Raw genomic sequence first — 27109 nt, 5'->3', positions numbered from 1 at the left:
TTTGGCCTCACAGGACCGGACTGTCCCCACTCACACTTTGATCTCACTTCCTGCTATTCACTCAGCTCAAATCAGGAAGTCGGTCAGTCGCAACTCAGTAATAATAATAGCCACAGTCCTGAGGGCTCTCAGAGTAAAGGAAAGGCTGAGGGCCTTCAGGAAGATCCTGAATTAAAGAGTGGATGTAATTTTAAAGTCACACAGGTATAAACTATCACCTAAATCCATTCACAAATGTCTAATAAACCGCAAACAAAACTGTTTTCATGGAGCAGGTTGAGACGGGAATAACAACGTGCACTCCGCGTCCTCTTGTGGCCATTCGAAGGCATTACACCCTTAAAAACCTTAAGGTGCCCACAATGTCTGTTTAAATAACAAGAAGGCTCAAGCGCCGACTTCCACCCAGGCAGAAAGACAACTTTTCTCCTCCATGAAAATATGTAACCATCATGAGTCTAAATACGACAAATATTGCAGACACAGAGGTTTCAGGTTTCTAGTTTCCCATTTTGTTTAACTAAATCCAATCTTTAATCTGGATCTGATATGGAAAAAAAAACAGTTTATTTGGTAGGGATAACAAAATGAACACCGAACTAGCAAAAATCTCATAAAAAACTAATTTATTCCAAATGACTTGGCAAATTGGAGCACAAAATGTAAACAAATGGACTACCTTAAAAGGTAGACTGACAAGGTACAACTGAACTCAACAAGTCATTAATTACAACCCAGATTCCCTGGTATGAAGTCACAGTGGATTCATCCTCTTTTATAGCTGGTAACAGGAGAATCATCTTCACATTTAGAAAGCAAACATTCAGATGTGTACCGAAAGCTCCTCTATAAAAATTGAAAAATTATTTTTTTTGCATTGTTTAAAAAAAGCGTGAAAAAAGTCCTCCACTTAAGGCTTTGCGACAGACTTCAAAAGTGTGTTCTTCAGGTAAGTGCACAGTTGGTTCATCAGGTCTTTGTTGTGACCCTCAACCCAGTGCATCTCAATCACTACATCTCTCTCCTCCAGCATCACGTTCAGCTGACACTTAAACAGGTAGTGCTCAACCACCCCCGGGCTCAGGGGTCCCTTTGACGGTGACTTGCTTGCTTCCTGTGGGCCAGATGTTTCAGCTGTGCAGGGAGAAGGTTCCATGTCTACATCGTCACCTGGGAGGGCCTCTTTTGGTTCTTCACTTGTGTTGTGTGTTACTTCTACACTTTGCTCATTTGAAATGACGACGTTGTGGATCTCCTCCTGGGGGGGCGAACATCTGATGTGGTCATCCTGGGGGGTTTGTACGGCAGGTGGCTGGTTTTCAGAGGCTGTGACGGATGTGGCTGCAGTGGTCTGAGAGCTGGTTGAAGAGCAGTGAGGTGCTCTGGGCAGCTCTCGCAGTTGACGTCTTTGTTCACGGCGTTTCTGCCGTCCATGGATCCAAGTGTTTTCCACAGTTGTCAGAAAGAGGCTCTGCCCCTCCTTGCTGCACGGGAAACGTTTGTGTAGGACCTGCAGCGCCAAGCAACAGACAAACGACAGACACCAAAGTGAATTTAAAGTGAGCGCAGACAGAAGTTTGCTGCATTAAAGGTGAAAAGGATTAGTCTGACATTTAGAGGATCATTCACTTTCCGTCAGAGACGGACTGATACATAGTAAACAGATGTGAGGGTGGGAAGAAGCTTCAGCCAGAAGACTGCTGTCAAGCCTGTAACACTCCGAGTCCATTCAGCACACAAACGTGAGGGCGCTGCAGTCAATCATCATTTGGTGCCGCAACAGTGAACACGTCCATCATGCCAGACGTCATTGTACTCCACATATCTATTTTTTTTGAGGCAGGTCTTTTTTTCTTTCCTCATCATATGTTTGAAACAAGAACATAGATGATTGCAAGGCAGCCAGGACCAACAGAGGCAGTGTAGCTACTGAAAAACCCTGCTACACTGCCGATGTTGTGCATACTGCACGTCTCAAGTGTGTTATAGGCTTAATCTTAGCACACTGACAGAAGAGAAAACACCTCACCAGCTCACTGATTTCTAAAGCTCACTACCATCATAAGTTGTTAATGTGTCACAAAAGTGTACAAAAACTTAAGTGAACTGCTGAGATTTTGACTTTGGACAGAGGTGAGCCTCCTGTTCCTTTAAAATGGCTGGCAGGACAGTGAGGGTATTTCCCAAAACAATCCCTTTAAAAGCTCTCCTATTGATGGTGATCACAATAGCTGATGGAATATCCCAGCTCCCAGTTCAACCACCGTGGCGATGGTGGCTATGTCAGAGTGCATGTGCAGGCCTGAAGCTTACCCTCAGGTCAGTGAGCGTCTTCTCCAGTAGAGCTGTGATGCTATTGACAGGGTTGCTGGCGGCATAGCCCAGAGAACGCGCTTTAGCCTGGAGCTCCTTCAGACCCGCCTCTGGAAGTGTGAAAGACAGCGGTTTCCTCGCTCTCTCAAGTTTACGCTTCTTACTAGGAGGAGACTGATAAAACACAGGCAGAAAGTAACAAAAAAAAAAGAGATGATTAAGAAACTGAATTGTGCAAGAGATTTTAAAAATGAATCATATGTAAAAGCTTTAATGTGACACCTTTGTCTCCCTCTTCTGGCAGTAAGAGTTATTAAAAACAACTGTCTACATCAGTGATACCCAACCTGAGGGTCACAACCCCTGGTGGGCCACGTAGGTATTGCAAGTGGGCCACCAAATAATTTCCAGTTGTATGATTTTTGTGGGGGGTAGAAAAGTAATTATCCATCCATCCATCCATCCATCCTTTTTCTACCGCTTATCCTGTAGAGAGTCACGGGGGCTGCTTTCAGGCGAGAGGTGGGGTTCAGCCTGGACGTGTCACCAGTCCATCACAGGGCCAACACATATAGACAGACAATCATTCACACTCACAGCCTTCATTTAGAGCAGGGGTCTCAAACTGATCCAGTAAAGGGCCGTGTGGCTGCAGGTTTACATTCCAACCTAACAAAAGCAACACCTGATTCTACTTAAATCAACTAAGCTGTGTCCACACTGCTCATTTGTTGGATCAGGTGATGCTTTTGTTTGGTTGGAATGAAAACCTGCAGCCACACGGCCCTTTACTGGATCAGTTTGAGACCCCTGATTTAGAGTATCAATCAGCCTCGTCCCCATTTGCATTTCTCTGGACTGTGGGAGGAAGCTGGAGTACCAGAGAGAACCCACACAGGAACAGGGAGAACATGCAGACTCCACACAGAAAGATCCTGTGCCCGAGACGGGACTCAAACCCGGAACCTTCTTGCTGTGAGGCAACAGTGCTGACCACTGCACCACTGTGCAGCCAAAATGTAACTATAAAAAAATACAAATATACAGAATAATGTTTTAAGTGTTAAAACTCAGTTACATTGAAAAGGACATTAAAATGTTTTAATATTATTTTCACTATTTTGTTTCAAGCAAATGTGAGAAAGGAAGTTTTGTTGTTATGGGCTGGACCACTTTGCAGGGGCACTGCATTGCACTTGACTTGTGAACGTTTGATGCTGATGGGTGAAACTGAAGTGTAAGGATGCTGGCGAACAACAGGGAGACTGAAAAGGAAAAGGGAGACAAGACACTGATGTGAATCAACAGCTGTTGGAGGTTGGCCGCGAAAATTTTCGAGACTTAAAAGTGGGCCCTGAGTGGGAAAAGGTTAGGAAAGACTGGTCTACATGCTTACATCCCAGACTCCGCTATCCTACTCTGTGGGTACCATTTCAGCTGTAAATTACACATACATCGCTTGGAGCGTCACACAAACCCCCAAATTAACTCAGAATTTCATCCATTTCATTCATTAACATTTAGGAAAGTCTACAAGTGCAACATTTATCAATCTTGGAGTAAGCAGAGAGAGAACCAGAGGGAGCCAAGGTGCTGGGTAATCTTCCTCCCAACTTTGCCTACATTTAGACAATGAGCTTAAAAAAAACAGACAACTCTATTGGTGAGGGCTGCAACTTAAGTGTTCATGTCTATGAAAGCATGAAGCACTATCACTAGGTCAAGGAGAGTGGCAGATTCTTTATGAATAAATGATAAATCCTCAAACATGTGTTAAGATTTACAATCCAGATAAATCTGAATAAATATAGCAACAACAACAGATGAGCGCAGGAAAATTCAGCCTTCCAATCTGACCATCAGATATGACCGGAATTCTTCACCCAACACTTGAAAATACGTCATTGTTCTCAACCAAATGTATGTTGATATCCTGAGTTCCTTCCTTCCAACATCTTGAACTTCAGATATAATATCACACCACATTCTCATGTCCAGAGCAGACTCTGACCTAGTCTGCTGCGTTTCCTGTACTTGTAATTCTGAGCAGCTCAGTTGGGTAAGTCATGAATCAATGGACCGTGAATATCCTTTCTCCTGTCAAGGTGTTGCAATTATTATCCTCAATGGGAACCATTTAATGTTTCCTATAAGAAATCAACTTATCCCTTTAGTTTAAGTTTTTATTAGCATGAGCTAATCATTAAGGAGACTCAGTGAATGAGAGAATATTCCTGAAGCATCCATGAGAGAGCAGTAGGGTTTTAAATGTCACAAATCAGAAGTCAGATTGTGGATCCATCCATCTATCACAGGACCAACACATAGAGACAGACAACCATTCACATTCACAGTCACACCTACGGTCAATTTAAAGTATCAATCAGCCTCGTCCCCATTTGAATGTCTTTGGACTGTGGGAGGAAGCTGGAGTACCAGAGATAACCCACACAGGAACAGGGAGAACATGCAGACTCCACACAGAAAGATCCTGTGCCCAAGTCGGGACTGGAACGCGGAACCTTCTTGATGTGCGGCGACAGAGCTGACCACTGCACCACCGTGCCGTCTAGGTCTGTAAATTCAATTTAAGAAAAATTAAAAGCATTTAACTACATTTTGAAAGTTATTTTTCAATAGTTTATTGAAACTAATCACTTATTTTGCTAACCCAAATAAGTAAGATTTTTGTTTTCATCTGAAAATGCTATGGTGTTTTATTGTGTCACTTCTTTTTTTGTGTATCAATGGTCGCTCAGACTAAGCACAAAGCTAAGAGGACAGAGGGTTCATTGAACACAAGAGGGCGCTCAAACCACACGAGCTCCACCTGAACCTGCAGGGACATGAACACGGCTCCCTCATTTCTGGTCCCCTCTAACTGTAATGAAGCAGAGGTCATTACAGAAGGACAGACGCTCTGCAGCCAGCGCTCCTTTGCTACTGGACCACTGCTGCCAAGCTGCACTGGAAAGTCACTGCTGGATGACTGAGAGTGGGAACGCAGCGGCGAAGGTCTGCCGCAGCAGGGTACAGTGACGGAGCAGACAGTATGGCCGACTGACCTACAAACAGCAGAGGGGAGGCGCAGACTGTGACCTTCGCACCCCCCCCTTCCCACACACACACACACACACACGAGAGGTTTGATTCAACGCAGCTGATGATCTTCAGTCCATCTTTTATCATAGTAAGGAATTTGGATTATAATAAAGTAGGAAACAACCTGAGCTCGCCTTGATAACTATTTGAGTGAACGACTTCCCTCCTACTTCTGCTTGATTGACAGTGAAACAAGCAACACATTCTTGATCATGGAGGGATGTTTAGTTTCAATGGTGCCCTTCAGGATTACCAGACAAATACACGAGTGGCAGTTGATGGACATGTCTTGTCCATTCTTTTCCCTTTTCAATTTTATATTGTTTTTCAAAGACATCCCCCCCCCCCACACACACACAGAGTGAGCCCCCCCCCCCCCAACTCATTGTAGGGAATAGAAATCAATAAAATCCATCAAGCCAAATATGTCTTTGTGTAAGAGGCATCCTTGACATAGATTCTTGTACAAATACATTTACACACACACACACACACACACACACACACAATGAATCACACCCTCCTCTGACTCTGCTACTCTTTCACTCCATTATTAATCCCACTGTGTAATACCCACTCTACCTACTCTCATCTCTCTCTCTCTCTCTCTCTCTCTCACACACACACACTCTAAATGAGAACCTCACAAAAAACAGGCCTAATTTTGAAAAGCAGAGTAAAAGAACAAGAGCTGCTCTCTCCAGATGTAATGTCCACCCTGACCTACTGAGTGTCTCTCTTTTTCTCTCACACACACACACACACACACACACACACACACACACACACACACACACACACACACACACACACACAAGCAAGCAGAAAAAGAAGTGTATATCCACACATAAAAAGTCAAGGGAAGGAAAATAATCCAATCACTGCAACATCACAAATTAAAAAAAACCAGCATGTCTTGATGAATCCCTCATCCTGGACTTTCACTATTGGATTAACCTGAGTGCTAAATTATCATTTATGCGTTTATTCTACCTGCAGGAAAACATTGTACCCTGTATCCTGTCCCACCCAAAACCCTATGTGGATACCAAACCACTGGCGGAAACCTGAACAAGCAGAAAATGACCCTTAAAATATAGAACGGTATCTGACTCAACCCCTTTGAGTAAAACGTTGGTTGTCTTCGTACTAAACCCAAGATCATCATGGGTACTTTTCTGTAGATTCAGTAAAATACAATCTGTCTTAAGAATATAAAAAAACATCAGAATAAATGTTAGAAGTAACTGATGTGCCATTTCACAGGTAAAGAAATTCATTAAATGGAAAACATCCTCTTGTTTAGAGTGCAAGGGAATGTTTTTGACAGAAGTAGTGAAAGATAGATCACTTGAGGCAGACATCAAACAGGAAACAGCAGTTTCAATATTGCATATCTGCATATGTCTGTGACTCATGGGTGTCATTTAAGCCAACATGTTAGAAACTAGAGGCACACATGTATTTGTGTTTATTTCGCTACACAGTTCGTCATCCGTCTTGTTTAAAATGAACCACGATAAGAGAAGAAGAAAGATCTAGTAACTGTCTGAGCTGGTAATATGGGGGTTAAGTAGGTCACCGTTGCATGCGTGTCACATATGTTCAAGTCTATATGTAACATTAATGAGCACCCCCCATGCACACGCATGTATATGCTACACATATATCTATAGGAACACACACACACGTGTAGGCAGAATTAGGTAGTGGACCTTGAAAGATCGTACACACGCAGCAACGTGTGTCATGGAACCATACGTGCACACAAGCACCCCCCTACACACACACACACACACACACACACACACACACACACACACACACACACACACACTAAGGGGCATGTCTGGTATTGATACTGAGCAACCTCTCAGTGTGAACAGCCATGGATGATGGAGGAGGAGGAGGAGGGCTGAGGCAGAAAATGTAGGCCGATCATTCTGCTCAACTGCTTTTATGCTGAAAAGGCCAAAACACAGAGTCTTAAAATACACAAACATTTGCTGACCACTTTCTCTCAGTTGTTTGCTTTCAGCTCATCATCATCATCATCATCAATTTCTCTCAGTTTGAAGTTGTACAATCATCATCCCTCTCGCTGTCCAGACAAGACATTGACCTGGTGTGTGTGTGTGCGTGAACATCTTTGCCCTGGCAACTGCTGCCTGGTTACAGCCAAAAATAAAAAAAATCACAAAAAACATGTCCCCGGGGAATGACTAAATGTGGAAGAGGGCTGAGGGGAACGAGGACAGCGAGGACGGGACAGAGGTGCAGCATTGTGGAGGAAATGGATTTGGGAGTTTAGAAACATCTACCTTTAGGCGGTGAGAAGCTCTAGCAGTAAAATGGGACACTGGACCTGGTGGTTACGTGACTGAAGACCCTAAAGGTGCACAGACAGAAATACCCTCCCACACAGACTTACCGGAACAATGACGTCATCATAGAAGCTCCAGGCCAGCGCCCACCTCATGGTGCGCCCCTGGCAGAACTCTGTGTGGGTCACTTTAGGCACCTGAGGAAAAACAAACGACAGTCAAAAATAGTTTGCCTCAGCAGTCGCAATGTTTGGAAACACATCCACCGCTGGTCTCATATCAGGTCCATCAGGCAGCTGATTTGGGAGAGACAAGCTCTGATACTCACAATAATCTGAGTATTCAGCAGCAACAGCACAGCTAAAGCACAGATTCTGCTGATAAGAGCTGAGAGAACACAAAAACAAAGCTGCAGGATAGGAAACACTGGAATTATCCTGGTCACTGGGCAGACTTGCATATCAACAACTGTTTACAGACAAGCTGAACGCCTGGAATCAACCCAGTATATGCTGTGAATGACCTCCACTGTGTTTTAACCTTGGGTACTGTTATCAGTTTTATTTATTTTGCTATATTGTAAATTATCTTCTATCTGTTTGAAAGGTGCTATGGAAATAAAGTTATCATTAATGCAGGTTTGAATATTTTAGCCAGGGCTGCACAAAGTGGGGCCAAATGTTCCCTGCCGTAAGGTTCCACTTTCCCTCAAGAAATAATATCCGAATAATATAAAAGTAAAGCATGTTTTTAACAGAGGAAGTTTTTTTTTTTTTAATAAGTCAGACATTCTTCTCTCTGTGACCTCTGACCTCAGTGAGCTCACACTTTTTAATGTGAAAAAGACACAGATGGTGTGAAAAGCCTTGAGCCCACAGTGGTCCCACCAGGTCTCTTTGAAGGCAGCAGGTCAGCTGGACTGTTGCTAGCAAAGGTTCACATTTGCCACAATAAAACATACAAGGAGACGCTGGAGGGGATATACGAGCTTTGGCAAGTAAAGTAGGCCTGGTTTCTTCTTCCACACTTTTTTTTAAGTGAGGCAACATGGTTTCCTTGCTGGACCACAGCCAAGGCTGCACTCCTGCTGATGAAGCAGCAGCATACTAAAACCTCTGGAGGGTGTTTGAGGGGCAGCAGGTGGAGCGAAACCTATGGACCATGGGCTCTTTACTTATTTATACTGTAAGCATGTGAGGGAGGTGACTGGCACAGGATCAGAGGCCTGCAGCAGTCAGGAGTCATGTGCCGGGCTATCAGTTAAGCTAATGACGCTAATGGATGTTAACTACAGTGCCGTGTGATTCAGTCATGCACCGCTAACAGAAATCAGCTCATTCATGGCTGGTTTGTGACACTGCTTGGCTCGCATATTAGAGGGAGCTGATCTGTTCTGGTTCTCTGGCAATCTGCTCCCCTGACGGCCACCTCCAACATCACGAGTGAGAGGAGAGGCAAAGATTGTTCTGAATCAGCCAGAATTGCACTGAACTTGGAGATTTTTTCCGGCATGAGATCCGAAACTGTGGCTGATTTGTGATAATTATTGATCACAGTGGATTCAGATGTGTTTGTGTGTTCCATTTTTTTTTTCTCTCTCTCAGTTTGACAGGCTACTCACCCCTTGCTTCCTCAGCTCCTCCTTCAAAGGTGTCAAGCTACATTTCTTCCCCAACATGCAGCTGTACCACCTGCGGAAAGAAGGATCCACATTAACCCGCTGGTGTGAGCAGCCAAGCAGAGATCAAATGAGCCGGCGGTGCAACGCAGACAAGAGTCAGAAAAACATATAGATGAGAAACCGTCCGCAGCAGAGGGAAAGCGTCTTTGAAGTCGGTGCAGACTTGATCAATAACCACCGCTGTGTAAAAGAGAGATGAGGCCGGTCCTTAGATCAACAAGCTGAAGAAAACAACCAGCTAAAAATACTGGAAAGAAACACATCAGGGTGCCAGTCTATCATTGATATTCATGCCCGACTGATGTACTGACGTGAGGAAAAACACCCACCCATATCGGCCCATCATACATATAAAGGTATCAGTCATACATAGACCAATATGAGTTGAAAACTTTTTTTCGAAGAGCAAATTCAGATTAAATGGAATTGTCATTTAAAATCAAGACTTTTGAATTCAGTGCATTTTGGACTTATTTATTGGATTTATTTCTAAAGTGTAAAATATTTTGCCTTTGTGACCTTTTTTTTTTTTACTTTATAAACCTATGAGTTCTGACAGTGGTCAGCACTGTCACCTCACAGCAAGAAGGTTCTGGGTTCGAGTCCCAGCTCGGGCACAGGGTCTTTCTGTGTGGAGTCTGCATGTTCTCCCTGTTCCTGTGTGGGTTCTCTCTGGTACTCCAGCTTCCTCCCACAGTCCAAATCTGAAAGAACTATATTTGAGGGATCACTGCAATTTGTTTCAGATTTTTTTTCTGCCCTGAAAATTATCTATCGGTCAAATGTGAAGCTAATAAAAACTAAATAAAGCTGTGTTTGATATCTATACCTTGAATACCTGTGATTGTAAAACGCCTATGTTTATATAGTAAAGGGCGTGACTGTTCAAATGGTCTGTTTGATTTACTCAAAAGAAAAGTCTGATAACTGTCCAGTTGTAAGTATGGAGATGGGAGACGTTGTGACTTGATCGAACGTGGCTTTTTTGCCCTCGCTTTTGCCTTGCAGGCCATATACAGGCTGAAGTGTTGGAGGTTGCAGAGCATGAGAGACAGATTGCAGACAACTCAGGGCGAGATATTACTTCTTGCATTCTTTGAAATAAAGACAGCAGTCAGAAAATAAGTGTGACCGCAATCTGATTCCGCACTGCACGTGCTACACGTTTCTCTCCACTCGACAGGAGGGAGATGTTATGTTGCTCCATCTTGTTTACTTGGACATGTCCTGTTACAGATCTTATTAGAAGTTGATGTTTTAGATCTGCAAAGATAAAGACAGGAACACAATGTGCAAACTGACACGATCAGTGTGTGCCTGCTCATCCTCTCCCCTCCCTGCTCGCTAGTCAAACAATATGCACAATGCACACAAGAACTAGGGAAAAAATTGAAAAAAAAAAAACATGTTTCAGCTTGAGTAGATGTGTGTGACCATGATCGGTCACCTGTACGAGTGATGTGTGTTTTGCAATTACAGAACAAAATGAAATTAAGAATATCCAAAACCCCAATTAATGGTGGTAAGAAATGATGGAAATGTAATCACCTCATGGAAAAAAGATGATGCCGAGTTGACAAAATGGGCACAGGGGTGCTGGAGTGGGCGGAGCTGCATGGGATCATCAGTGAAACATGGAAGAGCTCTGATATTCCACCAAGGAACAACCCAACAGCTCGGCTTCCCTCCGCCACCGGTGCAGTTTTTCAAACATCTTCAAGTGTGCAGCTGCGTTAAGATCCTGATTAATGCCGGATTCTGAAGTACAATTACTTCTGATTACAACTTTATTACCAGAGATGGTAATTTTCATATCAATGGCATGATGACAGAGTATTACTTAGTGCTCACTTATTTGTGTGGAGCTTTTGCATGTGTGTTTTATTTGAAGCCAAGGTGGCTCACCCTATCTAACAGTGAACACACTTCAGAGGAAAAAAGGGGAAAAAAGGAGGATGGGGTATCTCAAAGGACCAATCTGAGAGTCTGGCAAGGTTTCCATGGGCACCTGGTGGCTTCGGTGTCCCAGCATGCTGTTGGGAGTGACAGTCGGCCGCGGTTGGCTTGGCCTTAACGCCAAAACTGAAACTGTAGACTGGCTTTAATCTCACTCTCTCTCCTCCCTTCACGAGAGCAGACAGGTGTTAACATCCGTCCCTCTCTGGAACGCTCGTCTTTCCATGGATGCATCATGCAGAACACACCCTTGCATACAACTACAAACACACACTTCCCTCCCAGTGAGAGGCCAAGCAGGTGTGGCAAATCTAATCAGCTTTAATAGCTTGGCACTCCTGCTCCCTCGGTGTGTCTCACTCCGCTGCCCCGGTGACAGCCCCTTAATGGGGGGAGGGTAAAGAGGCAAACCCACCCAAACGCAGCTGCTAACAGTGGGCTCCCACATGCAGCACGGGGTGAAAGTGTGCCAAAATCATTAAACCCACTATAAGTGACAGCTCCATCAATGTGCACCATTTTGCCGATTTCGCCCCTTGGCATGTCCCCTTGTCTGGCGCACTCAGGACCCATTAAAACCTCTCAAAGCCTCTCACAGAAAGAGCCGCACTGCAGTGTTCTCGTGCATCCTTCCGTCATCTACTATCTCTCTCTGATCTGCTTAGATAATTTCCTCTCATGTTTGCACAGGTTTAGGTATACAACCCCCCCTACCGAACCCTAATAATTTTGCAGCTGCAGGTGAAGCTGTAACCCTCACCGCAAGCGCTTCTTGAGCTGCAGGCTGTCATGAATGATCCTCTTAACAAACTCCAGTTCACCGCCCTCAGCCATGATCTCCGTCACCCCGCCCGTGTTGACCGAACTGGGAGGGGGCCGCCGGGAGTTCCTTGAATTTACCCCCTGAAGTGAACAACAAGACAGACAGAGATTAAAAGACAAAATCCTATTAGAAGTCAGGTATTATCTGTGTAAAGAAATACTAATGTTGGCGGCTCTGGGGACAGTAAACAGATGCTGACGTCCATCATTGTATCGTGGTGTTGATCCATTAAGGGTCCAGATTCAACCAATAAAACATTTTCAGATGTCGGGACAGAAAACCTGCCTTTGCTTCTAGCTGGTTGGCAAAAAAAGGAGGGTTGCACATGCAGAAGTCGTACACGATCTCCGTTTCTTCCTTCAGGGCGTCCATCAGTAACGTCTTCTGGGGAACTTTGACAACTGAATGACATAAATGACAGACGTGAGACAAGATCATGGTACCTCATACACCCCTTACCACAACAACAAACTCATATTTTGTTGTGCAGGAAGAAAGCTTGATTGGAATTTTGATTTTGATGCAAAATTAAAAATATTGGGAATATATTGTTGAGTACGTGTACAATATGATTGGGGATTTTATGTTAGAGTGTTAAAAAGTGAATTTTCTTTGAATTTTGAGTCAGATAAATTCTAAAATTAAGATTTACCTTGCTGAAAACCGTGAAACAAACCTTTCTCTGGCTGCAGCAACTAATTACTGTGGAAGGTCAATCTCATTATCTTGCTGTTATTTTCCTTTTTGTTTAATAAAAAAAACATATCCTTTACAATTAAGAATAAATGATTGTTTCCAGCAGTTCAGATATTCACTTCAAAGCAGACGATGGTTTCATCGTAAACTGTTTTTTGTCTGACTGACTGAATCAACCAAGTGGTTCAGTGATAACATGATCTGAGTGACACACATTGAACCATCTCACACAGTGCGACACTTAATGAACCTGCAGGATTGTTGAGGTTTCACAGCGTGCAGCAGCATTACAGCACAGCCGGCGAGGACTGTGGTTAAAATGAGTTGATTATTTCTGGAGTTAAGCATCTCTCCAGGACCAGTGAGCCATCCATGTTTACCTTTAACCAGGTCGGACAGGTTGTTCTGTTCCACGTTTTTGGTGGCGTAGTCAAAGCAGATGTCATCCACCTCTGTGGCAAGAAAGTACCAGCCGTTCATAGTTGCTCCAAGTAAAGGGTAGATACACGACGCGCCGGTGCCTGAGGAGAATCCACACACACACACAAACAATGTGGAAGCTGTGTTTTCATAATCAACGTTTATAACGAGACTCAAGCGACATCCATCAACAGCAGTCACTGAACTGAACACACACACACAAGCGGGAGCAAACAATCTGATGTGGATGCAACATTTGCTGGTTAAGTGTTGGGAATAGTGGGAATACTGGGCACGGCCAGCTGGAAGCACCAACTGACATTCAGCATGCTGGTGTGTGCCACTCCAGCCTCCTTCTCTGGAACAAAGAAATGTTCAGGTTTGAACGTTAAAAGAGTGGTTCGCTTCAACTCTCAGCAGAAAAACAAATAAGGGAATTCCCTCCAAAGTTCCTCTCCACATGCTTCGCTGAGGGCAGCTGCTGCTTGAACAACAACCTTTTATCTTCACATTTAACAGAGAGAAAAAAGACTGAAGAACGGTGTTCTTGTCCATTCATATATATATTTTTCTAAACTGCCTTGAGGGCATGGACTCTGATTATTTATGCCACTTTTGGTCTTACATCCTCCCTTTTTTCCAAAATAAAAAATAAATAAATAAAAACCTTCAAAGTTGTCTGCTTCTTCTGAACATGGGCCCTTTCTCAAGACAAATATTCACTGCAAAACTGGGTTGTTATTTTGTGCAGATTGATAAGTAACTAAATGTGACATAAAGTCACTACAGGCTCATATAATGCAGCCTGGCAAGTAATTGTACTGATTAACAGGAGTAAACAAAAGAAGGTCAAGGCTGGATTTAACAGCCAAATCCAATCATGTGGGCAGTCTGTGCTTATAGGCCGAGATTCCTGAGCTTCAAAGAAACATGATGACATGATATCATTGCAAATGTAATCATTTATTCTGAGTAATCACACTTCAGGTAAAAAAAAATAAAAATCCGATGAGTAGAATGGGACAGTACCGATGTCGATGCCTCTGCGTGGCTGCTTCTGCCCGTCGATGAGGTCCTCTACCCAGTGGATGTAGTTGAGGCGCAGAGGGACGGTGGGTATGAGGCGCTCCAGAGGGATCTCGATACTCAAACCAAAGTCCTCCTTCAGCAGGGTGCAGGTCAGAGCACGCACCGCCTCTGGCTCCTTGAAGTTCACTCTAGAAGAGGAACAGCTCAACTCAGAGGCAGCACAGTGACCTCGGATGTACAATACATATCACAATTACTGGAACATTTTTGTCCCCTCTGAGGTTGTCCTTCCCTGTAATCTTAAAAATTTGGTCCTGATAAATTTCATTCATTCATCGTCTTCCACTTATTCCTTGCTAGTAAGGGTCGCGGGGGGGCTGGAGCCTATGCCAGCGTCTACGGGCGAGAGGCGGGGTTCACCCTGGACGGGTCGCCAGTCCATCGCAGGGCCAACATACAGAGACAAACCACCATTCACACTCACATTCACACCTACGGTCAATTTAGAGTATCAATCAGCCTCGTCCCCTCTTGATGTCTTTGGACTGTGGGAGGAAGCCGGAGTACCAGAGAGAACCCACACAGGAACAGGGAGAACAGGAACAGAAAGATCCTGTGCCCGAGCCGGGACTCAAACCCGGAACCTTCTTGCTGTGAGGCAACAGTACTGACCACTGCACCACCGTGCAGCCCTGATAAATTTCATTAATGATAAGTAGTTAAGACAAAGGTAATAAAATTCCCTAACAACTATTTCATTGTAATGAGGACCTGATTATTTGTTTTCACCTGTGAGATGACCTGACAATGATTTATTGGACAGCTTCAGGACTTCATTAACCCTGAAGCCCTGTGCAACACACACACACACACACACACACACACACACACACACACACACACACACACACACACACACCTACAGGGAGATAAGCAACCCATCATTTCACGATCCTAAGCTAATGACAATGAAATTCCCATTTTCAACAGTGCTAAGACCTCCCACTTGCACTTTCAAGTCCTTGGACGCAAAAGTACGGTTCTCCCACTCTTCCCTCACGGCTCACTGAATGAGTCCAGCTGTCACACGTGCGCACGGCAGACTAAACGAGTGGGCGAGATACGTGTAATTAAAGCTTTGCGAGCCGAATTTGCAACTCGGCAGATGTAATTATACACATCCTGGTGATGCCAGCGTCTGGTGCCTCACAAGTTTCATGAACAAATTTCAGGGGAGAGAAAAGGAAAATTAAAAAAAAGCAACAACAACAAAAAAAACACCACTGGTGGAGAGACACAACTCAGATATCCGGTGAGGATTGGCAACAACCCCTTCAGAGAACCAAAAAAACAAAACAAAACAGGTCTGTATTAATTCTTGCCAGTAGGTCAATGAAATCGGAACATTTTCGTTGAAATGTTAGAAATCGAAGGGTGTAAGGGCTTCTCTGGTGGCCCGGAACTGCACAGTGCTGCATTACATAAGGACGAAAGATAGTACAGTAGCAACCCGGGGAGCATCTATCATATCAATAACCAACCCCTTCCTCCATGGGCCTCAGTGGAGGAAAGCAGAGTTCTTTGCAGATGACGAACGTTTTTTATCACCTCAACACACTTTGTACTCCAGTGTCATGTTCTTGTCCCTTTCACCTACATGTTCAAAATAACAAGCACTTCTAATGAAGGCCACGGACCTGCTGCTTTGTACAAGTACCACTAAATAGGAGAAGAGGAGGCTGGGGATTTATCTAACAAATTACTACAAACAAAAATAAATAAACCAAACGTGTCATTTCCTGTTGCCAACAGGTGGTGCCGTGACTGATTTGCCCCAAAATCCCTTGGCCCAGACCGCACCCCTCCAGCGTGTCAGATAAGACCAACGCTACTGAAAACCCGACCAACTTGGCAGGCAGAGAAGGGCTCGGATTCAGAGCTGTTGTGGTCTCGGATGTGTGAAGCAAAACCTCAAAAAATGATGAACACAATGAATGAATGCCTGTACACGATGAACTGGACTCCTTTATTCAAGGGTGACAACAAAGACAAATGAGCGTCTCTCAGCCAGGTGTGAGAGAGATCCAAATGAGAGGGGGTTTACCTGAGCGACATTAATCTTATCAAGTCTCCCCCCGCTTCATGAACATCTTAGTGTAATGGTCCAGGTCAACACCTGGCTCCATCGGGGAGGTGCCGCACACTGACTGGAAATGAGCCTGTGAAGAAGTTACGCTGTAACAATCGTGTGGAAGGAGAAAGTGATACATCAGCATAAAGCTCAAAAAGCGAGAGGCAGCTTCTCTCATCATAACGGCTCTCGGCCATTCTGCCCTCTTTCATTCCTCCTCGGAGGCATCATTAGATAAGATCAATATTCAGAGAGGGAGGCTGCTCAGGCCTGCCCTCTATTTTTAGCCCTTCAGGAGTGTAAGTGTGTGCGTGTGTGTGTGTGTGCAATGCAGACCCATCACTCCTTTCAGCGGCAGTGCGAATGCCACATCTCCATGGCAACCACACCTACTGAACAAAATGATGAGAGCACGCAAATCCGGCCACGCTGGAGCAATGGCTGATGCCAGACGGAGCGTGAGCGTGCTCGCCATATACGACTGCTGCCACGTAGGTGCGTCACAGCGTGCTTACGCCCTGCTCATGGCTGATGGGGTACAACGTGGGACAAACCAGTGACAAAGTTGTGCAGATGGGCTGTAGCGTACGTCAGAGAGACTGAGAGGAAAGAAGGTGGCAATGAGTCACTCACAGACAGAACAGAAGACTCTGACCGCCGGGGAAAGATGTCAGGAAAGTCAGAGGACGAGTAACATCATTAGACCGCGGGAGAGTTCAATGCTGACACGCGCACACACACACACACACACACACACACACACACACACACACACACACACACACACACACACACACACACACACACACACACACACACACACACACACACACACACACACACACACACACACACACTCAGCCTTTTCTCATCTCTGTCCACAACGGGGTGAACTTCGATACATCTATTTCACTGTTAGGGTGCTGGTGGAAATGTGTTATTTTTTTGCTGATAAGCAGCAACTTTCACTCTCAAGTCTGATGTTTTGTGTTGTTTTTTTTGTTTTTTTTTAATACACCATTTAATATCTATTAAATAAAAGCCAGCAGGTCTCCACAGTTACAGTTAAACAAAGGTATTGTCTGGCTTTCTTTAAAAAAAAAAAATCCAGTTTGGTTGATTCAAGGTTTTTAACTTTGCTTTTTTGAACATTTTATTTTTATTTGTTTTTTAAACATTGAACATTGGAACAACAGCAGCAATAAAATCGGAATCTAAATAGTCCACACATAGGACAAATCTCAATTATTAATTGTGGAAAATAGCAGAGCAAGATTAAGAAATTGATCGACAGATTTGATGTCAACAACTTTTAATGAACTCATAATTTTTCCAATTTGAGCCTCTAAATTAAGAGAATACTGCGCTTTTTCTCACATGATAATAAACTGAGGTTTGCATTAAACTCAACAGGAAATGAATGATGGATTTAATTGAGAGTGAAATTAATGACTTGCTGGCATGATGTGATCGGAAATTGGGTTGCAACAAAGATTTATGATTTACATTAAAGATTGATTGGCTTATTACTTCGACAATTAGGTGATCATTGGGATGATTAAATGACAGAAAGTTTTGAAAATTGACAGACTTCTTGAATGCCTGTGGGGAATTCTTCTGTGGTTTTGCTTTAAAAATGCCTCCAACGATTGATAAGGTCACTCATCAATCGTTAAATTAACTGTTTCAGCAGCAGCACGAGCAAGTGTACCCCAGTGCAGTACGTGTTCCACTCGTGTCATCAGGGTTTGAGGTGAGGCCAAGGCAACAGCAGACTAGCCAGTTGAAATAACAATGTCAATTTAGAAAAAAAAGGAATTGGAGTCGATGCAACAACTGATCAACGAATAGACAGAAATAAAATTGGCAGCTATTTTGATACTTGATTTATCCTCTTTTTTAAATAAAAAGTTCAAACCTGCTGGTTCTAGATTCCTACATTTGAGGATTTCGAGATTAATCGAAAAATTACAGGGATTAATCGATAATTAATTCGCAGTTTTCTTTGTCGACTGCCAAGGGACTGCAAACGTCACAACAAGTTTGGAACAAAAATATATTGAGACAAAGTTTTCTCTTTCACGGCACAGAGAGAAACATCAGTACTGTTCTACTGGATCATTGTGATGATCCAGTTAAACTGCAGCTCCATCACAAGAATTAATTCCCTTCTTCTCAGGTGCTGAGAACACCTTTCATAAAAAAAAAAAAAAAGTCAGAACAAAACTGGAGTGAACATTGAACTCTCCATTAATAATGAAAGTGAAATCCTTCAGATGATCATCTCCCTGTCCGTGAAAAATATGACTACCAAATTACATGTCAGCCAGCTCTTGCATATTTAATATCCATCCATGTTTCTTCATCCATCCCATCTCCTATCAGCTTGATCCGAGCCCCCCCCCCCCCCCCCCCCCCCAAATTAAGACTGAAACAAAACAGACTAGTTGGAGATTTCACTTCAAATTTAATCCCATTCACCACATTCCAGGGCTCCCCACTATCACTGCAACACACTGACGATCCCAAAATGTGGCGGGAGGGGTTTTGGGTGGGGGCTCGCCTGGGAATTGAGTGAGTGTCTCCCAAAGATTACTCTCATCCCCGAACTTGCTGCTTAAATACTTTAAAACCTAGTAGATTAATTCATTGGGGAACACAAAAAGGTGCTAATCCCTCTGCTGATGGAATGACAGAATGAAGAGGAGGATTTCCACAGTTCTGCACACGAGCTGCTACCACACACAGATACACACACACACACACACACACACGGCAGGAATCCTGGACATTGGAATAGGAACGTTACTGGCAGCAGACTCCTGCTTCATTGTATCGCCAGTTTAATGTCTTGAAGTCAATGTTGTTTTTTTTAAAGATACATGGATCTAATCATCTTTTCATCGAAAAGTATAAACTTGCAAAAGTGTGTGTGTTTGTGTGTGTGTGTGTGTATCTGTGTGTGGTAGCAGCTCGTGTCAGGGAAAGAAATGAGGGAGGGTTTTACAACATGCACACACACACACACACACGGCAGGAATCCTGGACATCAGAATAGGAACGTTACTGGCAGCAGACTCCTGCTTCATTGTATCGCCAGTTTAATGTCTTGAAGTCAATGTTGTTTTTTTTAAAGATACATGGATCTAATCATCTTTTCATCGAAAAGTATAAACTTGCAAAAGTGTGTGTGTTTGTGTGTGTGTGGAGGGGACAAGAATCAGATCATGTTCAAATAATCAAAATCCTCAGGAGGCTGACGTGACTGGGAATCCTTTTTTCCAAGCGTTTACTGGAAGTGCCTTATTGTTGTGGGAATTCCTCTTTTTTTTTTAAACACTTACTTGAACACACAAACAACAAAGATTTCTGACACATTGACGCTCAGCCTCGCCAGATGCTCTCACATCCAGACCAAAAAAAAAAAAAGAAGAGTCTGGCTCTTCTCCGGCGGTGGTTCCAGAGCGGTTCCCTGCGTGTGGAGGCGAGCCCTGGTATCACGACAAACAGAAATCAGCTTGAAGCCTGGTTTCACAGAAGGGCCCGCAACTTGAAGTAGCTTCCAGAGGCTTGTTCTCTGTCAGCACCGGCGCTGCAGGAGGGACGCTTAACCACATGGTTACTCTTATTATGGTAACCAAAACATTTAAGTTAAAGTTGAAACCATTGTTAGGGTCTTTACCCAATTTCGAATTCGAGTTTTTGTGCCTCAACCCGACCAGCGTTGATCTACATTATAACAGTGTTGAGAGCTCAGGGAGCGGAGTACTGTGCATGGCTGTAGTCGCTTCATCTTGTTCAAAATATATTTGCAGATATTTTATTACAAAGACTAAAGGTTATATCACATGAATATTAATAGAAATCAATAAAGGCTACAGGCCTGGTCCAGTGTTTTCCACCCCACTAGATACTGACTGTTTACTGGAGATGTGAGTTTATATTTTCTCTTTTCTTTTGTCCAAAAACACATACCTTTTGGCTATAGCTGCCTGGTTCCCTTATGACTATTTCCTAACTGAGCGCTGAGCCCATACACTGCCAACCCATTGTTTGTTGTCTGTCTATCTACAGGCGAAGCCCAGACAGAAGCAGAGACACTAGAAACTGTCAGGGAAAGAAATGAGGGAGGGTTTTACAACATGCAAACACCCTGTCCAGTATGAGATGATTGACAGGCCACCTCACACCCACAACCGATCTGCCAACACCAATATGTTGTACACAGATGTTCAGCCCTGCTGCGATGACACCACATCGGCGCTCATTTGCATAATACAGAAAAAAAGTAGTGATTTTAAGACAAGGTACCAGATCCTGAAGTCACAGGAGGAGGAGAGTCTCAAATGTGGGAGCCCAACAATACCCGTCAGCTCTTACATTCACTCAGGAATTTGGCTCGGAGTATTTAATTCAAAATAACTAAAAAGTAAAAACAACTCGGACCTATTGTGCCACTCTGGAATCTACTTCACCAAAATCAGAAGCGCTTGGATTTAAACTACACTGAAGGGCATTTTAAATTCTGCAAACAGACCAGAGTTCCCAGTGCCACATCAGCCCGTGCGGAGCAGAGGAGAGAACGACAACGAGAGAGAGAGAAAACAACCAAAATGATGAGGTGGGAGGCTGCTCATGTTTCTTTCCCAAAGCAGCAATCATGAGCTCACACTGTTTGACGTCAACAGCACTAATCTCACCAGACACACTCCTCCTTTGTTCTCCTGCCTGGACTTTTGCACAACGTGACTTCTCAGCAGCATCTTGTGGTGAAGGCAACACACACACACACACACACACACACACACACACACACACACACACACTCACGGTAATAATTAATAATTGTAATGTCCAGTTTGAGCACAAAGTGTAGCCCAGGAGGCTCACAGGGCAGTTTTTGATTGACATACTGACCCATTTTTTTAATTGAGGCAATGAATTTTCTAGCCACTGTACCTTCTTTATAAGTCATTGTGATAATGAAATCATCAGCAAACAACAAAAACCAGATCGGTGATGTTAGTTCCATTCGTCATTTGTCCAGATTTCTCCCTCCTCCAGTCGGGACATGAGCAGTGCTGAGGGGATCCCTGAGGGAAATGTGTTTGCCATGTTTGAGTTCACACTTGGAGTAAATATGGGATCTGGCCAGGAGTATGTGGACTAGACACCATCATACCATCGCATGTCATGTTGAAAATTTCAAAACAACGCACACACAGCAGCCTTTCCTCTTCTGAAAAGGTTTAAGACACTCACCATAGCACTCCGTCATGAAACATGCGGGTATAATCATCCCTGGATAATGGTGTTTGGCTGACTTGAGCATCCATCCTTGTCTACCCTTTCAGATACTTATGTAACATTAAGTGCTGATGTATCAGAGCTGTCAGAGAAATCTCCTGATGTAACATATGACCTTGGTGTCGTGGTGAGTGCTGTTAAGGAGTCTGAAATGAACCGGAACAGTTATATGACTGAACGCGGCACCCAGCCAACGCAAACACAGACAGCCATATTCTGCTATTAGGTTAAGACAGTAACATGCTGCCACATGAAGCATGGCTCAGAGGTGGAGCGGCCGCCTAGCAACCGAAAAGTCACTAGTTTGATCCTCACTTCCCCCCGTGACCATGTTGAAGTATCCTTGAGCAAGATACTGAGCCCCAATTGCTCCTGATGGCACTGTGATGGACTGGCGACCCGTCCAGGGAGAACCCCGCCTCTCACCCAATGCCATGCCAGCTGGGATAGGCTTCAGCCCCCCACCATTAACAGATAAGCAGTATAGAAAGTGGATGGATGGATGCATAAGCAGCATTTTCTATCAGCCTGCACCTGAATATGCTGACAGTAAGCAATAATTGGATTCGGACATGCAGAGTGTTCAGAGCTTAAAAGCATTAAGGGCATGTCAACACCCTAATTGTGCTCTGAGGTCATACTAGAGTTTTTGCAGCATTTTTGCAACACGTACTGCAGTCAACCTCCTTTATGGCGCACGGTTCCGCTAATACCAAATGCTACAAACTCAGCTCTAAGCAGATTTTCTGCAGTGTTGGCAGGAAAATACTCAAAGTACCTGTAGCACCCATGCAGAGAGGCTTTTATCTGGTCAGATTCTGCATGGAAACTCTGATGTAGACTGTAATAATGTATAACAGAAATATGAATGGAACATGCTAAAAAACAACAACACATGGGTTCTTAAGGAACAACCAATTATCAGCCTGAATTAATTTTTTATAATTATCAGAAACCATATTTGTTTGACTGTTGATAAAAATAAAATAAACTGCACTGCTCTGACTCTGTTGCAGACGCCTCCATTAGCTTTCTACTTCAGGAAGCAACTGTATTCATGTATTTAAATTTCAGAAGAAACGCAAAAAGTTCTGTGCAATTTTGGTTCTTTCAATTACAAAAATATGCTAAAATCATTTCAAAAAAGTTCTGTGTTAAATTTTTATATTCTAATTTTGACACCAATATTTTTACAGTTCCAGATATCAATTTTTAGTCTCCTTGACGACTAGTAATGACTATTGTCCCAGAAAAAAGCAAAAAAGATACGATCGAGCCCTGAAGGATCTTTATGGAAATATTGCCTTAAACTGAAAAAGGTCGACAGTCTGTGCTGTGTGTGCTCTCACATTTAACTGCATGACAGGTGATTTCTGACCAGGTGTGTGTCCAGTCAGTTACTCACACTGGTCGTCCAGTCAGGCTGGTGTGCACATGCTGTTGGAAGTCTGGATATTTGGAGGCCAGGTATGCAAAGTCCGGTGGTTTGTCTTTGTACCGGTTCCGGGGGTGCATGGACTTGTTCAGAGCCATGACAACAGCCCTGATTTCAGAGACATCATGAGAAGAGAAGACGGTGAGAGTGAAGCAAGAAGAGACGTAATCAAGGTTGCTACGAAACAGAGAAATCACCTGACAATATCCGCAATGAAACTTTGAGAAGTTGAATTTGATTAGGAAGAGTTGACGTGATGACAGACACAGCGGGAAAAAAAAGGTTATGACATCATTTCCGATAGCTTTTTGTAAGGGTTAAATAAATATGTCAGATTTCACGTTTCTGCATTTCTGTTAGCTCGGATAACACATGACTCGAAGTAAAACCTAGGGATTTGTAGAGCTACTTTGAGCAGCTACCAGCTGAAGCTAACGCACAGCCAACGTTTGTGTCTTCTTACCTTCTCAGTAGTTTATCTCGTGTTGTTAAAGCTTGTTTGTGTTTTCCGATTGTTACTGACTTTGCTGAACGCGGCAATACAAGACAGAAATCACACACACACGACTCACGTTGTTCAAACGTCTCACTTTCGGCAGCTCGCTTCCTGTATGCCTGAGACGTCACCACTCTGCGTCGATACGTGATGATGTCATTGAAAAATTCACTGGTGGGTCTAGTTTGACTATGAGAATGTTTTTTAAGTACAAATTAAGATATAAAACATCCCAGTATTGTACGTTCGCCACGTTTCGTGCACCATCTAAAAACAAACTCTGGATTGTTCAACTTTTGATTTAACAATTGTTTTATGTCTTAGTTTTTTCAATCTCAGTGTACATACCTATAGACTTGAGAAAATACATACTTTTTCATTAGGTAATGGAAATAAATTAACTATGATACTAAATGCTTTTAGTTTCATTATGATATATAAATAATTAAAAAATAATCAAGGATTCATTTTAAATCAAGACTGCAAACTACATGATGTAAATTAGCTGAATCCTCCTTTTGTTGAAACTTTGTCTCCATATTTGAACTTCCACTGCTTTTTCATCAATAAATGCTTCTGGTATTTTCAAAATGCAAAGGTAAAATGTAGAATAAATTCTTAACTGATCCCACAACAACTCTGAGGCAAATCACAAGGACAAGACGGATGCAGATTTCTTCTTTTATTATATCGCAAACAATAATGACATCCAGGTATATTGTTAACAGTTTGCTGAGTGAACAGTGAGACCATAGTGGTGAGAAACATCATGAGCTCTCTCTTAAGAGCTTGTTGTGCAGTCTGAACTCTTGGATGTGGTTCACAGGCAGGTTCGAGAGGCCTGGTGGACTGGAGGCTGGAGGAAACGACCCACAGACAGATAAAAAAACCCATCTGTCAGTCCCTTCAAACACCAGACCAGAGAGCACAGGGATTGCTTGGGACTTGCAAAAGGGCGATTTACTTCATTAGGACACACTTGCATACCGCACCAGCAGCTGTGTTCTTACAAAAACAGAAAAATTGTCTCAACGTTTGATTAACAACCATTCTTGCCCAAAACCAGGGCAGGAAAGGTTTTCTTAATTTCTAATAAGGTCTGACATGTCACAGCGTGACCCTGAAAGGACTAGCATAAGGTCAGAGTTGGACCAACAAGGAGGCTGGTTTTCTGAGCTAAACCAGATCGTTCTGACAAATGTCTCAATTTTTGGCTTTAGCTCGAACACTTCATACCTTGGCATTGTCATGCCAAATTGTACAAGAAAATTAGCCGTTTCCCCACCAAAAGTCACCCCCCCCCCCCAAACTCAGAGAGAGAAGTGCTAGTTGAAGGACTGTTGAGGGGGCAAAAAACCAGAGAGACTTAAGTTATATTCCCTGAAAGAGAGGGCTTCTCCTTTGGGATGCCCTAGTCTGCCACAATCCCGTTGCAATTACAGACAAAGGAGGCTGTGACCTCCTTCAAACAGCATCACAAACAACGAAACCCAACCCCTCTACAACCAAGGACCAGAGCGGTCTGAACCCACCGAGCCAGCCTTTTCTTCAAATGACAAGACGTTTTCCTTCTGCATCAGTCAACCAATCAGTCTCCAACAAGGCGGCTCTGATATATTCTTACTTGAATGTTGTTCTGACAGCTCTGCCTCTGGTGCAGATCAACATGCAGCAGTGCTACACCAACAGGTCACACTAGGCTCACATTAGCCACTAGCAGGAGCTTGAGCAGCAGATCACCACGTCCAGTACACACAGGAAGAGGAAAACTTGGCAAAGAAGCTAAGAAGTTCAGTTAAGCAATGGAATTCTTTATTAGGCAAGAACTGCATTGGAAAAATTATAGGTTTATGAATTTATCATCATTACATTTTAATCTTGTCTTTGATCATCATTAAATGACCAAAGATTTAGTGAAAACAGGGATGTGCAAGATTAATGAATCACCTTGCCGGTTAAGCAAGATGGCTCAGTTTTCCTCCAAGGGGAGCGGAATGGTTGTTTCTATTATATCCAGTCTTCCCAATCTTCCATTTTAAAGGATCAACAGCTGAACAATTTGAGGAATGCTCAGATACACACGAGATGGGTCGGTAGAGATCCTTGCTGCTCCGCCGTATCTACACCAGCAGCTGTACAGCGCAGAGTTTTTCACAGGAAAACCAACCTCAGCATCAAAACTGCGCAAAGCAAATCACCCAAAATGTCCGCTGCTAGCATTTCCTCACCGACCCCCCGTTCAGTTCATCCTTTAGTGCGTAATTACAAAACTGCCAAATCTCTCAACAAGCTAAATTTACATTTCATATTTTCACAGAAAATTTCTTTTTTTTTTTTTTTTAACTCAACACCATTTTTACTGTGCAGAACATATATTTTTTTTACCCGTCAGAAATTAGATATCTTTGCACATCCCAGGTATCAAACCCAGGGGGCTCACTTTGACTCGTCATGCCTTTTTGTTTTTCTCTTAAACAGGTTTATTTTACACAAGTAGCCTTACGAGGTGCCACGGGACAACTGAGCATCTTCTGACTTTACATCATTCCTATTTTACAGAAAACCCCTGCCAGGATGACTGGTCAGGGAACTAGAAGTGGACAGAGGTTTTAGTTTGACACATATCGTAAGATCTCCTGAAGGGAGACACATCTTGGAAATGATCTCCTGAAGGGAGACACACCCAACATCTTTATCAAGCGCTAGAGATTAGAGATTGCTTAATCCCTGAACTCTGCTCAGGTGTTGCTGTGACCCAGGACGTTCACTGACAGCCACCGGGCTGAATTGGGCTTCAAGTGAAAAGCTTAGTGCTGCTATTCTCAAAGCTAGTTCAACACATTTAATTTTTGACAGCAGATTCATTAAACGGGATCTTTGATCAAAAGCCTAGCAGTGGTTCATGTGCCACCGTGACAAGAGTACAAAGCTGATTTGTAGCCCCCGAGGTCTGAGGACAACAGTTTCAAACATTCGTATATACAGCCATTAAAATATTACCTAGCTCCACATGAAGAGAAATGGTATGCACACTTGAGAAGTGATGTCATAAAGCTACAGATTATTTCAATAACAAAGCCCGACAGACAATCTTACTGTATGCTTTTCCTGCCTTAACCTCTCAAACATTTCACCAAGCTAGGCACCGACAGACTACGACAGTGAAGGAGAGAAATAAAGAAAACAAAATCCTAAATAAAAAAATAGACAAAAATAAATCTGACACATAAAGACACTGTCATTTCTTAAATTATTGTTTTTTTTTGTTTTTTTTTAGTGCCCTACATTTTACACCCAGTCAAAAACATCTGCCTTCAGTTGGTCGGTAAGGCTGCGTGACAGACGCTCAGCCCCGTGTTAAACCTATGGTACTTCTAGACAACGTTATGTAAATTT

General features: G+C 43.3%; 2 protein-coding genes across 3 annotated transcripts in view; both read right to left on the bottom strand.

The window, feature by feature from the left end:
• Positions 1-609: 609 nt before the first annotated feature.
• mettl16 (methyltransferase 16, N6-methyladenosine) lies at positions 610-23884 on the bottom strand. 2 transcript variants are annotated; one of them, XM_086215097.1, is made up of 10 exons: positions 23790-23884; positions 23188-23325; positions 14345-14532; positions 13276-13416; positions 12485-12600; positions 12137-12279; positions 9361-9430; positions 7847-7936; positions 2314-2487; positions 610-1510 (listed from the first exon to the last, which is right to left on the bottom strand). In XM_086215097.1, the coding sequence occupies exons 2-10, from the start codon at positions 23313-23315 to the stop codon at positions 911-913; spliced, it is 1650 nt and encodes a 549-aa protein (XP_086071223.1). In that variant the 5' UTR covers positions 23316-23325; positions 23790-23884; the 3' UTR covers positions 610-910. The 2 variants fall into 2 exon arrangements, with proteins under 2 accessions (XP_086071223.1, XP_086071222.1); XM_086215096.1 differs by having other exon boundaries at positions 23681-23845.
• Positions 23885-26038: 2154 nt separating this feature from the next.
• The window catches only part of LOC147254228 (lissencephaly-1 homolog), a 31023-nt gene continuing 29952 nt past the window's right edge, over positions 26039-27109 (bottom strand). The window contains exon 11 of the mRNA XM_086215827.1: positions 26039-27109. This exon is cut by the window's right edge and continues 380 nt beyond it. The gene's annotated coding sequence lies outside the window, so the exon portion shown is untranslated.

Source organism: Aulostomus chinensis, chromosome 10 (genome assembly GCF_037954235.1).
Source record: "Aulostomus chinensis isolate RoL2024-O1b breed Wild chromosome 10, RoL_Achi_v1.0, whole genome shotgun sequence".
In the NCBI taxonomy this organism is placed as follows: Eukaryota; Metazoa; Chordata; class Actinopteri; order Syngnathiformes; family Aulostomidae; genus Aulostomus; species Aulostomus chinensis.
This window is presented reverse-complemented; position numbering and strand designations above follow the sequence as displayed.

Excerpts from the sequence above, each read along its gene's own strand:
- mettl16 (XM_086215097.1), bottom strand. The coding sequence starts at position 23,315 with ATGGCTCTGAACAAGTCCATGCACCCCCGGAACCGGTACAAAGACAAA. Across the intron at positions 14,533-23,187 it reads AGCCTGACTGGACGACCAGT|AGTGAACTTCAAGGAGCCAG; the intron begins GTGAGTAACTGA and ends TTCCTCTTCTAG. Across the intron at positions 2,488-7,846 it reads ATGATGACGTCATTGTTCCG|TCTCCTCCTAGTAAGAAGCG; the intron begins GTAAGTCTGTGT and ends GTGTTTTATCAG.